The following is a 13,921-nucleotide window of genomic DNA, read 5'->3' on the forward strand; positions in this document are numbered from 1 at the left end:
CCAACACAAGTGAGGTGCGAGGGCCCGTTAATCGCTGTTTGCAGCTTTAATTATATATATTTTTGAATACTTTAATTTTTTATTGTGTTTTCAGCTCTGGACACAACATGAACACACATAACACTGAGCAAATACAACAAAAACAGTTCTAGGTTCAGCTCAAACATTTATACATTTTCTTTATAGTTACTCCATTCTAAAAAGACTAGATATCCACTTGATATGACTAACTCGGACTGCTGAGGCCTCATATAAGCTTCAACTCAACTTTCAAATGCATTTTTGCACAAAATGACTGTGGACACACTGTGGATTTTGGCCCCCATCACTTACATTGAAAGCGCATTTGAAGGGGATTTTTTAATAGCCAGTATGAACAGGAGGAATGATTACAGCAAGGAAAACCTCTTTTAATGTTCATTGGACACCTGACTGTTGTTTTAAAGACATATTTGAAAAATTGTGAACCTATCCTGCATCCTAACTGCAAAATTGTAAAGGAGTTTCACCACTAAAGTGCAATATCAACAAAGATAGGCCTTATATTACTATCTACAAACTACAAATGATCACCAACAAGCTGAGCATAGAAAATGGTGGGGATGGGTAGTATTACTCCAGAGTAGGAGCATGGTCTTGCCCTGGAGCAAAATGAGTTCCTGGGTCCCTATTAAGCCTTTGTACAAAGTGTACAGTTTTTCGATGCTCTCCCTGGTTAGTAATCCAGCCTTGCATAGGAATGGTGGTTCATACATACACAATGCACAGAGGGTGGTTGGTGGGGATTAATTGGGGCCCTGCAGCAATTTCCATCAGGGCCCTCCAAACAGTTCAGTTACTTATTGGCTTTAAGATCAAGTCGCATTATATTTAATTTATAATCAATTGGACTGAAAATTGATCAAAATGAACAAATGGTCCTTTTACTAAGTGCTGTCAATACAACTGCGCCTCACAGCATGCTTCAAGAAAATAAATCTTACACTGCAAGCCAAAGCATAATTGAGTTGACGTTACAAGAAGAAGATTTACACTACAGGTGCCTTGTACAGAATCTCTCATGAACTAGTGAGAAATTGATGGTGCTCAGTTTTGCAGGCAGGCTTCTTCATCTCAAGCAGCAGCTTTCTGTCTGTTGTGTTTGGCAAACCATTCGGCGCTTTTATCTTCCGCCATAGCCTAAAAACAAGTATAAAAGCATGAAAAGCACAGGTACAGTGAAAATCAAAAACATGTTGCATATTTATTGTAGAAAGTAAAATGTTGGAGCAACACCAACCTTATCAAGCAATTCATTTCCTCTGGGATCCACCATGGACAGCTGCCTGAATGCTTCATCTCCCACAAAGCAAATCTCATGGCTGTCCTAAAACAAATATTATACAGTTAAAATCTTGAACTGAGTCTCAATGATTGCAGCATTATTTAGGTAAGACACTTACTGGGTCAGCCAAGATAACCACTTCTACTGTAGCTTTACCAGGAGTGTCCAAGCTGACTAATGGTGTGAGAATTTTCTGATTTTCCTTTTTCATCAAGGCTTCGAGGTCAGGCAGCTGAGAAATGTAACAAAATATTGATGATGACAATTAAAATAACAATGATCATGTTTCTCCACTATTAATAAACACAGGGTTATGTCCATGAAATAATACTTTACTTGCTCCCTTGGGCATGAAAATGCTATTCTCCCAAATGCTGTTCCATGATCTACGGTCCCACTGATATCGTGAAGCTCCAGCTTACACTGAAAAAGATTTAAAAAAAATAAAAAAAAGATCACATGCAGATAAAAACACATTCTTTATGCATTAACACAGAACATAAAATACACAAACATAAATCCTCTTTATCTAATCTAGCAAATTTTGAAAACAGAGAAAGATGATATTTTTTTCTTTTACTCACTTGAGTGTCTCCAAATCCCATCAGCACTGTTTTCTTGTCCTCATTCTTTTCCACCACCTTCATTCCCAAGAGTGCAGTCCAATAGTGGGTTGATCTCTGGAGGTCTGATACTCCGAGACAAACCTTCTGCACAGGGTCTGGGAACAAATAATCACAGGTTACAGAACATGTACTTGTTTCAGTGTGTACTGCTCAGTGCAAAATAAATATAAGATGTGTTCTTATTGTCTTTTTTTTCATTTAATATAATTTGTTTTTTTTGATTAATCAATGATGCATTACTAAATAAGATGTTAAACATCCATCAAGTTCTTAGAACCCATAGTGATCAGTGTCAGAAATGCTTATTTGGTTTGACCAGGAGTCAATAAAATAAAATCAAATTACTTATTTCAAAATGTTTTTTTCAAAAGTTTTTCCTTGCTGCTGTCGCCAAGTGCTTGCTCATGGGGGAATGTCGGGTCGCTGTAAATTAAAGAGTACGACCTGGACCTGCTCTATGTGAAAAGTGCCCTAAGATAACATCTGTTGTGATTTGGCACTATATAAATAAAATTTAAAAATAAAAATAAAATGGACTTGACTCGAGCACTGGATAATCCACATAGACAACTGTGTGTACAGGAAAAAGACAACAGAAATGAGACTTGTATCACTCACCGTTGGGAGGCTGCTCTTTGTCCACCAGGTAGAAGGGATACCCTCCTGGAGCCTGTGTCAGGTACAGAGCTTCTCCTACCTCAGTGAGAGGCCATCCCAGACGTTTAGCATTGCTGACAGCTTGGCTTGACTGCAGAGTGAGCCCCTGAAGGCAACATAGAGATGACAATTGACTTATTCAAGCCTCCTGTATCCCTGTATAACAGCATGCATATATATACAGTATGTCGTTGTCCTCTGCAGAATTCCCAAATGAACTCTGACCTACCAAGAAGTCATTGCCGAGTTGATACTCTCCCACCCCATAATTGTATGTCAGCTCAGCTACAAAATGATCATCTTCTGGCCCAAAGCCAACCATTGTCTTGCTCCATTTTCCATCGTAGGGCCTGTATGGATACAGGATGAAGGCAGAGTTAGCATTAGGATGTTAATAGCAGTATAACTCGGTGTTAGACTAGAGTTCAAAGTTCAGCTATTATGAGATGTTTCATACCTACCCATTACACGTAGCTTTGCAACCTTCCTCAAACTCTTCATGGCGTAAAACCTATAATGCAGTAGAAAATAACAATTAAATATGAGAACACGTTTATTAAAACAGTCCAGTTTGTTTCACAAGCATGACAGAAGAGGAATTAGTCCAGGTTGTGCAACACACTGCGGCTGATATTAGCAACATCATCATAACAAAATTTAATTAGCGGCTTCAGTCGCGTCTGGTCATTAAATGAAGCTCCGGGATCAAAGCACCTTCATTCCCAGCACATCTCGGTAAAATGTGGCTGTTTTGTTCCTGTCACCAACTTTGAAGACAAAGTGCAGAGCTCGTCTCAAAGCCATGCTGTTCGATGGATATTGTGATGTCTGTGCAGGGCGCGATTAAGCTTCCTGGCGATCGATTTCTCTGTGGTCGATTGGTGAAAAGTAAACACAGAAATAGTGGGCATAGTGGACACAAGCTTTCGTTAACTACATAAAGCTTTGTTGTTTATATTAAGTGTAAGCGTAATGACTTTACGTGAGAGTAAAATGTTGTCTCTATCATTTCAAATGATCGTCGCTCATAGTTAAGTCCATTAGTGGTATCATCCATCGTCTCGCATTCTCCCGCGAGACAAAACTGTCAACTTCTTGATGAAACATTTAAAATAAACTATCAATAGTATATTTAAGATTGATTGGCTAAAACTTTGTTTAGTTCATAATGAATCTCCTTGTTTTTTCCCCCCAACTCTGTGTTTGATCAGTGCAGTGGATTAAAGTTTTATTTTCTGGTAAATTACCTGTTAAACCTGCCAACTTCCATAAACAAGCCCTTGACACATGAGAGATTGCTTTCAAGCACAACTTCTCCCTACACAAGTGTGTCTTGTGGAACAATCAACATGTTGTATACAAAAAATAAGACCATATTTTTTAAGGACCGGTTTTACCAAGGTATTGTTCACCAACAGGCGACATAGCTTCCTATGAAGAGTTTATCCAACAGAGAGGATTAGACATATCTTGCTCCCATCATTGCAGATGTTTCCTAACATTAGCAGGAATGTTGAAACTGAATTTAACAGATCTTTTCCCTCAATAAAGTTAAAGAAATTCATATCAATATTTTACACAGATACTATTCATTCACAATTTTAGACCCGATGTTTCCCCTTTATATTCCTTCTGCAAAAAGAAAGTTGAGTCCTTTTGTCAGTTATTTTATACCTGTACTCATTCAAATAACTTTTGGATTCAAATGTCCTTATTATTCTGGGAGACTCATAAGGTCATTATTACAGAAAGTATGGTCTTATTTTTGAATGTAAAGTCTAACAAGAGTGAAGTTGATAACTTGATAAAACTGCTGTGTCTTTTGAGCAAACATCATATTCACAAAGCCAGATTTTCAATGCGCTCAGAGAAACTTTCAACTTTCAGCAAATAAATGTGAGAACAGCCTTCTAGTGTCGAACTCTGCACATAAATCATTCTGCATAGAGAAGCTCAAACATTAAACTGGAGGAATAAGAAGCAAAACATATTTTTGAGTGGAGGGGCACTTTAAATTGGTTTGCAATATTTCTTATTCACTTTTTAAAGTTACATTTATTTATTTTTCACTTTAAATTTTTGTATTATGTTTATTTTACATCATACAATTTTATTTCTGCTCGTGTTTTTGTCATCAGTTTATTTTACCCCCCCCCCCCCGTACTGTTTGTAAAGTTAAAAAAAAAAAAAGCTTTTAGTTTGCTAATATTTTCTTGGCGATACAGTCCCACACATTGTATGAGTTATAAACATAATCCTAGAAACTAAAATAATTTTGGATGCGTGAATGTAGTTTAAGCTACTATCTACTGCTCCACAGTCCAGTCCAGTAGGTGGCGCTAATGCTAGTTTGCCAACCGCCATTAAAACTCAAAGAAGAAGAACTGGAGGCAATATTTTTTTTCTAGGATGGCGAAGTCAGGACCGCGCCTCTAATTGGCTAATTGGTTTACCCTGATATTCTTACCCTAACCCTGACCAATCTCACTCCTCATGTCTAAACCTAACCAACCCAACCAACGAAGACAACAAGTACTAGCCAACCAGACGCAGAGTAGGGCGGGTCATGACTTCGCCATCCTAGGAAAAAAAAAGGCGAACTGGTGGTGGCGCTATGTAGTATAATTTGCGTTAGAAACAGCATTATGTTAGACCAGCGAAGAAGAAACGGGGCAAAATGGCAGCTACCTACACAAGAAGCGTGATAAATTTCCTCTCATTAGAGCGAAATGCTCTCTTATCAAGAGGAAACGGGTTTCTTGTGGAGTCAAAAAGGTATGTGCGTGGACTGAGAAGGAGGCCTGTCAGAGTGTTACTTCCCGAAAACGAGACAGGTGAAGTCCTGAAGCAGTCTGAGCCAGCAGTGCAAAACATGAAGAGGCAAAAGGAGGCGAAAGTCACTGTAACCTCAGCGCAGCATCCCGGAGAAAGTGACCTTGTGAGGGCGAGGACCGGCGTGCAGTCACCCATGAAGTATGCTCATGTAGCTGCTTCAAAGGATCAGATTGATGGGCTCCGCTTCGAGAGGGCTTTCCCCGGAGATAAAAGACTGGCGTGAGTGTCACAGTGTGTTGAGTTATCAGGTTATAGTGAACGTGTAAAGAAAACAACACTGTAATTTAGTCAATTTCAGGTTGATCGTGATATATCATACATTAACCTTCCTGTCACTGCTAAATACTGACACTGACCCCAATGTTCCCAATATTTTGATCAAATCTCCCACTAACAGTGTGATGCATCCCTTATAGGATATGTTCACAATTTTTCAAGACTGTCTTAAAACAAAAGTGATGGGCCCAAATGAACATTGACACACATTGCCATAATCATTCCTCCTGTTCATACTGGCCATTAGAAGATCCCTTCATTATGTGATGGGGGACAAAAACCACAGCCTTTCTTCTGTGCAAAAATGTATTTTAAAGTTTATCTGAAGATAATATGAAATTTTAGCTGTCCAAATTAGTCAAATCAAGCAGATATCTTTCAAAGTTACAGTCTTTTTTTGTGCCAAAGTCCCTCTTTTTGTTACTATACTTTCACAGCAGCTCAACAGGGAAACACTGTCCAAGGAAACACAAAGAGGGAATTTTATACTAAAAAGACTGTAAATGTGTCAGATATTGACTTGAAGTGACTAACTCAGACTGCTGAAGCCTTATATGAGCTTCAGGTAAACTTTTAAATGCATTTTTTCACAAAATGACTGTGTGGACACATTGTGGATTTTGGCCCCCATCACTTACTTTGAAAACACATTTGAAGGGGATCTTTTAATAGCCAGCATGAACAGAAGGAATGAAAACCTCTTTAGTGTTCATTTGGGCACTTGACTGTTGTTTTATGACAGACTGACAGAAAAGTTGTGAACCTATCGTTTAATATAATTCATACAGTCTTTCCATTCATATTCTATATTTATGTGTTTATAGTTTGTGACATGGTAAAGCAGATGCACCTTTTTGTACATTTTTTGTTTTCATTGCTTGAAATTTACACTTCATTGCCAGTTTATCACACCTGTAGTACCTAAAACAAATAGTACAACAGCCCTGCAAGACATCTGGAGGTTATGCATAAAACCAATGTTACCTGAGGGAGGGAAACAAGTACAACACATCAGTATGTACATCAGTATATTGTGTCCTTGTGAGACCGACCTGAAGCACCTTTTTCAAAGCCAGTGAGACTGTCGCAGACAGGGGAAGGCAACACTGTTGCGGTCAGTTTCTCCCTTTCAGGGGCCAGGCCCACAGATCCCAGATTTTGGGGTGCAGGTGCCAAATCTGGCCCTGGGCCTGTGACAGTAGGTCTCTGAACACAGGGAGGCTCCACGGTCTCCTTAGAAATGATCTCTGTGAACCATGCTTTCTTGGGCCAACATGGGGTGATCAGAATCATAGTTAATCTCCCTATGCACACATGCTCCAGTGTAGTCTGGATCAGTGCCACCGGAGAAAACGCGTACAGGAGTGTCCGAGGCCACTGATGAGCCAGCGCATCTAACTCGAGGCACGCTTCTGTCCTGTAGCGAGAAGAACATAGGACAGTGCATGTTTTCTCTCAAGGTGAACAGATTGATGGTGGCTCTGCCAAACCGACCCCATATCTGTTCCACTACATCGGGGTGCAGTGTCCACTCTCTTGCCAGTGGAAAACCCCTGGAGAGAAGGTCTGCCTGCTGTTCAGTATTTCCAGGATGTGTGTCGCCCTGAGAGACAGCAGGTGAATGTGGCTCCATGAGAGTAGGCTGTGAGACAGAGAGAGGAGGGGAAGAGAGCACATCCCACCATGTTTGTTTGTGTGCAATTACACATGTATTGTTGCTGTGTACTACAACATGCTGTCCTGAAAGCAGACCCATACTGTAAAATTGCCTTAGTGACAGCTACACAGCATAGAGCTCCAGCAGATTGATATGCTATGACCTCTCCTCATCTGTCCATGTCCCATTCACATGCGCGTTCCTGCAGAGGCCTCTTCAGCCCCATTTGGATGCATTCGTGGTGACCACAATGCATGAGAGAACCCAGCTGAGAGGGGCTCCCTCACTCAAACATGCTGGATCTCTCCATGGGAGCAGAGCCCTAATGCACGATGGTGTGACCTACATCTTCTCCTCTCTCCGATTAAAAGGAGAACATTTGTCTGGCCTGCACCCAGCGCTGGAATTTTCACATCATCAGCAAGCCCAGAGGCACCACTGGAATCATAGAGGCCACTAGTCCCAGCAGGCGCTGGCACTGATGGAGATGCACAATGTGATGTGGCTGGAACAGAGGCCGACATCGGTTGAGAGCGGTCAGCCGGGGGATGATGACCGGGCTCGGTTGTCTGTAGAATCCAAATCCAGACCGAGAAAACAAATTTTCTGGGTGGGAGTGAGACAGCTCTTTTTCTGTTTTATGACAGATCCCAGAGACTGTGGGTGAGTCACCAGCTGTATCTCTGTAATATTGGCATGTGAAAATAGGTCCACTGCCATGAACCAGTTCCCCAGTCAAACCGACTGCATTACCTGGTGTAATGTCAGCATTTTGAACTTGAGCTTTCTCAGGTATTTGTTTAGTACCCTCAGGTCCAAAATAGGACGGAGACCTCTTTCCTTTTTCGTTACTACAAAGTAATGGCCGTAAAATCCAAACTGAGCTTTGTTCATGGGGACCCTGCTTGGAGCCTGTTTCTCCAGCAGAGAGTGGATTTCCTCTCTTAATACTGGGGCGCAGGATGGTTACAATGCTTCTGAATAGTGGAGGACGCTCCCTGAATTGGAGACTTAGCTGTGAACTACATTTCCCATGTTCCAATTCGATGCTCGTCATTCCTGCCAAGAGGTTTCTCTTGCAACTAGTCTGCTGAGCATTCACAGCCTCTGCTGGTGGACAGAACAGCAGCGACAGCGGTACTTAAGGGGATGCCCAGGACCGTGTGAGCTTGTATACAGTCAGAGAAAACAGGCAATTTATGTCTCACTGCTGCAAGCTTCTGTGGGAGAAAATAATTTCCTGCAAGCCGAGTTAGCTGTTGGCGAGGAGGCAGAGTCGGCCATGGCACTGAGCTGGGCTAAACACGGCAAAGCAGCCAGTTAGAAAACTAAATAACCGCTGTGTGAAGAGCCTTGGTAGCGACACCTTAGGCAAAGAGCTAGATGACCTCCAAGCAGGCAATTAAATCACTAGCAAGGGTCCTAAGAGAGTCAGGTTATGCGAGGTGAAGCGCAAAAAGATTGAGGAGCAGAGACTGTGCAGGGTCTTTTGTAGCCCCAGAGGAAGGCAGGACTTCTCCTCATTGGCCTTTTCAGGTGTTTTTGAAAAAGGTTCCTCAGGTTGGTCTCACGAGGATGGAATCCCCATACTGATGTGTCGTACCGAGTGTGCCAAGCGAAAAAGAACTTACCCTCATTTAAGTTGTGATGTTCAGTTTTTGTTGAAATTGAGGTAAAAAGGAGTTGGTTCAACTTCATTTTGGAGGCTGGAAACTGTGGTTGTGTTAAATTGTGCTGTGAGTTTCGTTTGTTTTGCTCCACCCTCATAGATATATGAAGTGTGGATACAATTTAGAGGCACTTTTTTCACTACAACACAAAACATTTTAACAGTACTACGGCTGTGATGGCATGGATTTTTTCTTACCATTGTGAAAAGCAACATGTCCCCGTGGTTTGGCAGTTCATCGACCCCTCCCCCTGTCATACCGTATATGACAGTTGTGGTTTATATTTAAAAAAAAAAAAAAAAAAAGCAGTAATAACAGTAATGAGCAGTAGGCATCACATTACCACGGTAATGGTAATGTGGTTATTTATCGTCACAGCCCTAAACAGTCTCATAAACTACAGCCTCAAAAATGATCATAAACTTGAAATAACACCTCTAAATCAGTTTATACTGGAAGTGATTACAACCCTGGTGAAGGTTGGCTTTATTGCAGGGCTATTGTATAACACTGTTTAACTTTTTGTACTATCTAATAAACAACAAAAATACATGTACCTAATAAACTGGCAACTGAGTGTATGTACTACATGTATATTTATTTTACTATTTATGCTGAACATCTTTTCAAATGACCTAGAAGTCATTTGTTTAGACCGTAATGTTTTTTCTCAGTCAACAGTTTTAGTTACTCCTTTATGATAATATAGGCCAGATTAACTTTCTATAATTCACAATATTTCCAAAATAATGATAATTTTATGCGCTGACAGTTGACACTGCCTGTTATCCACCTCTGTCTCCCCCCTCCTCTCACCTGTCCTGCAGGAGGGTAGTGAGTGTTGCACGTTCCAGGACGTTTCGGGAGCATCAGGGTAAAATCCTTCTGGAAGGCAGGCGTCTGATCTGTGATGCCCTGAATGCTGGCGCCATCCCACAGATGGTGTTCTTCAGTACTGTGGATCGGCTCCGAGAGCTCCCCTTAGACAAGCTGAAAAGGGCCACTTTAGTCAAAGTCAAATTTGAGGACATCAAGATCTGGTCTGACCTTGTGGCCCCACAAGGAGTGATAGGTAAGGGGTCACATGTTTTGTTTGTGGTTCGTTATGAAGTACAGATACTCTGTTTTGTTGTTGACTTCTACCTTTGCTTCTGCAGCCATATTTTCTCGCCCGGACCCATCACGGCTGAACTTTGTAAACACAAGTCATTCAGTGCCAATGTCCCTGATATGCGACAACATCCGTGACCCTGGCAACCTTGGGACTATACTGCGATGTGCTGCTGCTGCTGGGTGCCACAATGTCCTGCTCACCAAAGGTATGCCCATGTAATCAATTAAAAGTGTGAATTCCATCTCTAGAGAATGGCCCTGCCTCTGTGCTTGTCATTTTTCAAACCTCTCTATTTGTCACCAACAGGTTGTGTTGATGCTTGGGAGCCTAAAGTACTGCGTGGAGCAATGGGTGCTCATTTCCGTCTTCCTGTTTATCCCAGTTTGAGCTGGGATGATATCGAAAATCACCTCCCAAAACCTGTGACTGTCCACGTGGCTGACAACAGCTGTGACGAAAGTAGAGAAACTGGGGACGTACAAGTTAATGCTTCTCACAAACCCTCCAAAGCAGGAGACTATGGCTGGATCAGCGCAAAGAATAATCGAAACAACATGCGCTATGAGGAATACGATCTGGACTCTGACACCGATTGTGAAGATGAAGGACTTTCACTCCCCAGAGTGGACTCCAAGCTGTACCATGAAAGCTGGGCTCAGAGTCCCACTGCTCTTGTGATAGGTGGTGAGACACATGGTCTCAGTCTAGAAGCAGTCCAGCTGGCAGAGAAAACTGCCGGTCAAAGGTTGTTTATTCCCATCGTTCCTGATGTGGACAGCTTGAATTCAGCCATGGCTGCCAGTATCCTTTTGTTTGAGGGCAGGAAACAACTGTTAAAGCTAATTCAGACATCTGGAAGGAAATGGAAATCTAAAGCTGAGCGGCAGTTTTCATGATGTTCCCTCTAAATATAAGTATTGTGTAAGATTTCCTGTGTCCATTTATTCTTACTACCAAAGACTGAACAGAATAATTTAAATGTCCAATGTACGTCCTGTTCTGCAAATAATAAAACGCTGAATTTCAATCAGGGATTTGTGATGTGTTTGAATTCATGCAGTGAATAATTTATGCTTTGTGTGTATTTTTTATGGCTGCAACTAAAAATTATTTTCATTATTGATTAATCTGCTGATTCTCTTGAATAATCACTTTGTCTATAAAATGTCAGAAAAGAGATGGAATTTACTAGAGCCCAAGGTAGCATCTTAAAATTCCTTGTTTTATTTGACCATCAACCCAAAACCAAAAGCTTTTAAGTGACAAAGAAAAAAACAGCAAATCTTGATATTTTAGAAGCTGGAACAAGGAAATATTTGGTATTTTTGCTTAAAAAAATAACTCAGATGATTTATCAAAATTGTTGCTGGTTCATTCTGTCAGTCCACAACTTGATTTTCTTCTGCCTGTGCAGACTTGAATGTCTTTGAAAAAATGTCAGATGCATACAAGACCCACTGAGGTCAAAAACGTTTCCATCCCACCGGCAGTTTGCACTTAAACAAAGGGACTCAATCTGCATACCGTCTCCCATAATAAATGCAGGATTTGCATTGAGTTTCTTTGAGCCTCTAAACTGTAAGTCTTCTAACAAAGGAGCTGGCGAGTCATTGCATTGTGTGCATTTTACATATCAGAGAGCTAACTTTATTCATAGAACTTAAAAGGAACAGAAGTTTTTGCTTGCCAGTGAATTTTTAATGGGTGTGAAGTCATGACTGAGGATACAACCCGGGAGTAACAGAATATAGGGATTTATACATTCAACACTTTTCAAATGCCATTTTTTTGTGCCTTCAGAAATTACCTGGCCTTTTTCATTAGGGGACCTTCACAGAAAATCCCCATAATGACTTTGAGATGAGAACCACCGTTAACAACTGGCTAGAGATGACTTTCACTCACACCATAAACACACAAGACACAGGGGCTTCAAAACATCAGTCATTGGTCTGTTACAAGCAATTATAATGTGTTCTTTACTGTATGTGCACCTGTCATACTGTTGTTGTTGTAGTTTTTTTTTTTTTTTTTAAAACATGGCCATAAAGGCTTACGGCTACATCCAACTGAGTGTGTGTACATGTGAAATGCTGCAATCATTTTATTCTTTCTCATCACTGTTCAGAAACCAAAAGTAATAAGGAATAGCTGAATAAGTAGGTCCATTGGGTAATTCTCTGGTTTTCTCTAGAATTCAGAAATGCTATTGAGTGAAAAAAAAAAAAATACAAATACTTCTCTTGAGGCCAAAACAAACAACAGAATCTCCATATATATTACTGTAGGGACTATAGTCAATGCAAGGCACCACAGGAGAAAGAGAGGACATGTTTAAAAAAATGTTAAAATGTCAGTAAAAAGTGAGACATCTCTCTAACAGTCTGACAGAGTCAGGGGGGAGAGTGGGAGAGATAGGAGGCTGGGAAGGGTGAGGGGCGTAGGGTTTGATGATGGAGTGAGTCCCATATAGTATGTCCACTTTATATTTGGACTTCCTCTTTAAATGGGCTCTGGTTTGAGCTTTTCAGCCAGGAAGTCGTTGACAAATTGCTCCACTACGGTTGGCGTGATCTCCTCTACGTCGCGGACATACTTGGCGCGGGCTGACATGTCCAGGATAGTGAGCAGAGGCGCTGCTTCTGGGAGGTTAGTGTAGTCCCGCAGGGAGTCACTCATGTCATCCTGTGGTCAAAGAAAAAAAGAGTCATTAGGTGTAATATCACAATGGAACATTCCTCACATGGCATTTGAATTAACTTCAAACATGCAAGTCTACCACTGGAAGCCTTCCAGGAGTAAAGTCACTCTAAATTACGTGTTTCTCTGCTGATCATCAGTTCAGAATTGCTTTTGGAGAAGAAAACTACTTTAAAACTTACTTTAACACATTAAGATAACCACATACAGTAAAATTCAGCACTAACTGGCACAATCTTCATTAATGTGCACTTCTTGAAAGAGAATGTGAAACTCTCTTCTCTCGTCTTTCTGCAGGCAGCCTGCCCAGAGAGACCAGACAGTTGGTGCTTAGTCACTCATCCTGCTGTGTGCAAAGACAGGGGTCTATGCATCAGAGCATTTGAACAGTGTGTGTGGGCAGGAGACAGAGCAGTGCACAAACTTGTGAAGGAATAGGTTCAAAATAGATTACTGCTGGGTTTGGTGGGTACTTCAGTTTTATCCATTTGCGGACATTGTGAGAGGGCTTCACCCATGTTCTGCCAGAGGCCTGATATCACCCTTCACCCTTTAACATGTCAGGATTACAACCCCTGTAGCCATAGGTAACAGAAATTAATTCATACCAGGCAGGCAGGCAGGCAGCAACTTTCAAACAAGCTTCAAAAGGATCATTAATTAGTGAGACTAAATAAGAAATTACACTGTTTCGCAATTCAGCTTCAGTTCCAGGCAGGCTTGAATCTGGAGTTGGCATTCCTACCTTGACAGAGATCCATTATTCCAGTCATATCTTCTCTGAGTCAAATGGATTTCATGCGCTATGTTTTGTAAGGTCAAACAGTTCACTTATTAAATGGGATTTAAATGGGATACTCCTCTACCGCTACTATCATTTGAGACATTCTCCGCTCCTCATGACAGCATGACCTGGTTTCCCCTCCGCTAAGCTCGCTGGCTCAGAGGGAGAGTTGCGAAGATTAAAGATCAGTATCATATGGAAAAGATTATGTTGAAAATGCAGAACTAACAAGAAAGGGCCAGAGGGTGGCACTAAAACAAAGAGTTGGGCTTCATAGC

At 41.2% G+C, this 13,921-nt stretch overlaps 3 protein-coding genes across 5 annotated transcripts in view; 1 reads left to right on the plus strand and 2 right to left on the minus strand.

The window, feature by feature from the left end:
• Positions 1-706: 706 nt before the first annotated feature.
• Positions 707-3,643, minus strand: glod4 (glyoxalase domain containing 4). 2 transcript variants are annotated; one of them, XM_044355222.1, is made up of 10 exons: positions 3,590-3,604; positions 3,322-3,475; positions 3,069-3,118; positions 2,837-2,957; positions 2,569-2,713; positions 1,909-2,045; positions 1,661-1,747; positions 1,443-1,556; positions 1,280-1,366; positions 707-1,179 (listed from the first exon to the last, which is right to left on the minus strand). In XM_044355222.1, exons 2-10 carry the CDS (start codon positions 3,409-3,411, stop codon positions 1,114-1,116), a joined length of 897 nt encoding a protein of 298 aa, XP_044211157.1. In that variant the 5' UTR covers positions 3,412-3,475; positions 3,590-3,604; the 3' UTR covers positions 707-1,113. The 2 variants fall into 2 exon arrangements, with proteins under 2 accessions (XP_044211157.1, XP_044211156.1); XM_044355221.1 differs by having other exon boundaries at positions 3,322-3,643.
• Positions 3,644-5,240: 1,597 nt separating this feature from the next.
• mrm3a (mitochondrial rRNA methyltransferase 3a) lies at positions 5,241-11,186 on the plus strand. Its single transcript, XM_044353093.1, has 4 exons — positions 5,241-5,661; positions 9,873-10,117; positions 10,203-10,364; positions 10,466-11,186. Exons 1-4 carry the CDS (start codon positions 5,285-5,287, stop codon positions 11,053-11,055), a joined length of 1,374 nt encoding a protein of 457 aa, XP_044209028.1. The 5' UTR covers positions 5,241-5,284; the 3' UTR covers positions 11,056-11,186.
• A 1,059-nt stretch (positions 11,187-12,245) lies between these two features.
• nxn (nucleoredoxin) overlaps positions 12,246-13,921 on the minus strand; it is a 57,886-nt gene continuing 56,210 nt past the window's right edge. For both annotated transcript variants that reach the window (XM_044353094.1, XM_044353095.1), the window contains exon 8: positions 12,246-12,844. In XM_044353094.1, the coding sequence (XP_044209029.1) occupies positions 12,662-12,844 (183 nt within the window). In that variant the 3' untranslated portion in view covers positions 12,246-12,661. The remainder of the gene's footprint in view (positions 12,845-13,921) is intronic.

This window comes from Thunnus albacares, chromosome 6 (assembly GCF_914725855.1).
Source record: "Thunnus albacares chromosome 6, fThuAlb1.1, whole genome shotgun sequence".
NCBI classification, from domain to species: Eukaryota; Metazoa; Chordata; class Actinopteri; order Scombriformes; family Scombridae; genus Thunnus; species Thunnus albacares.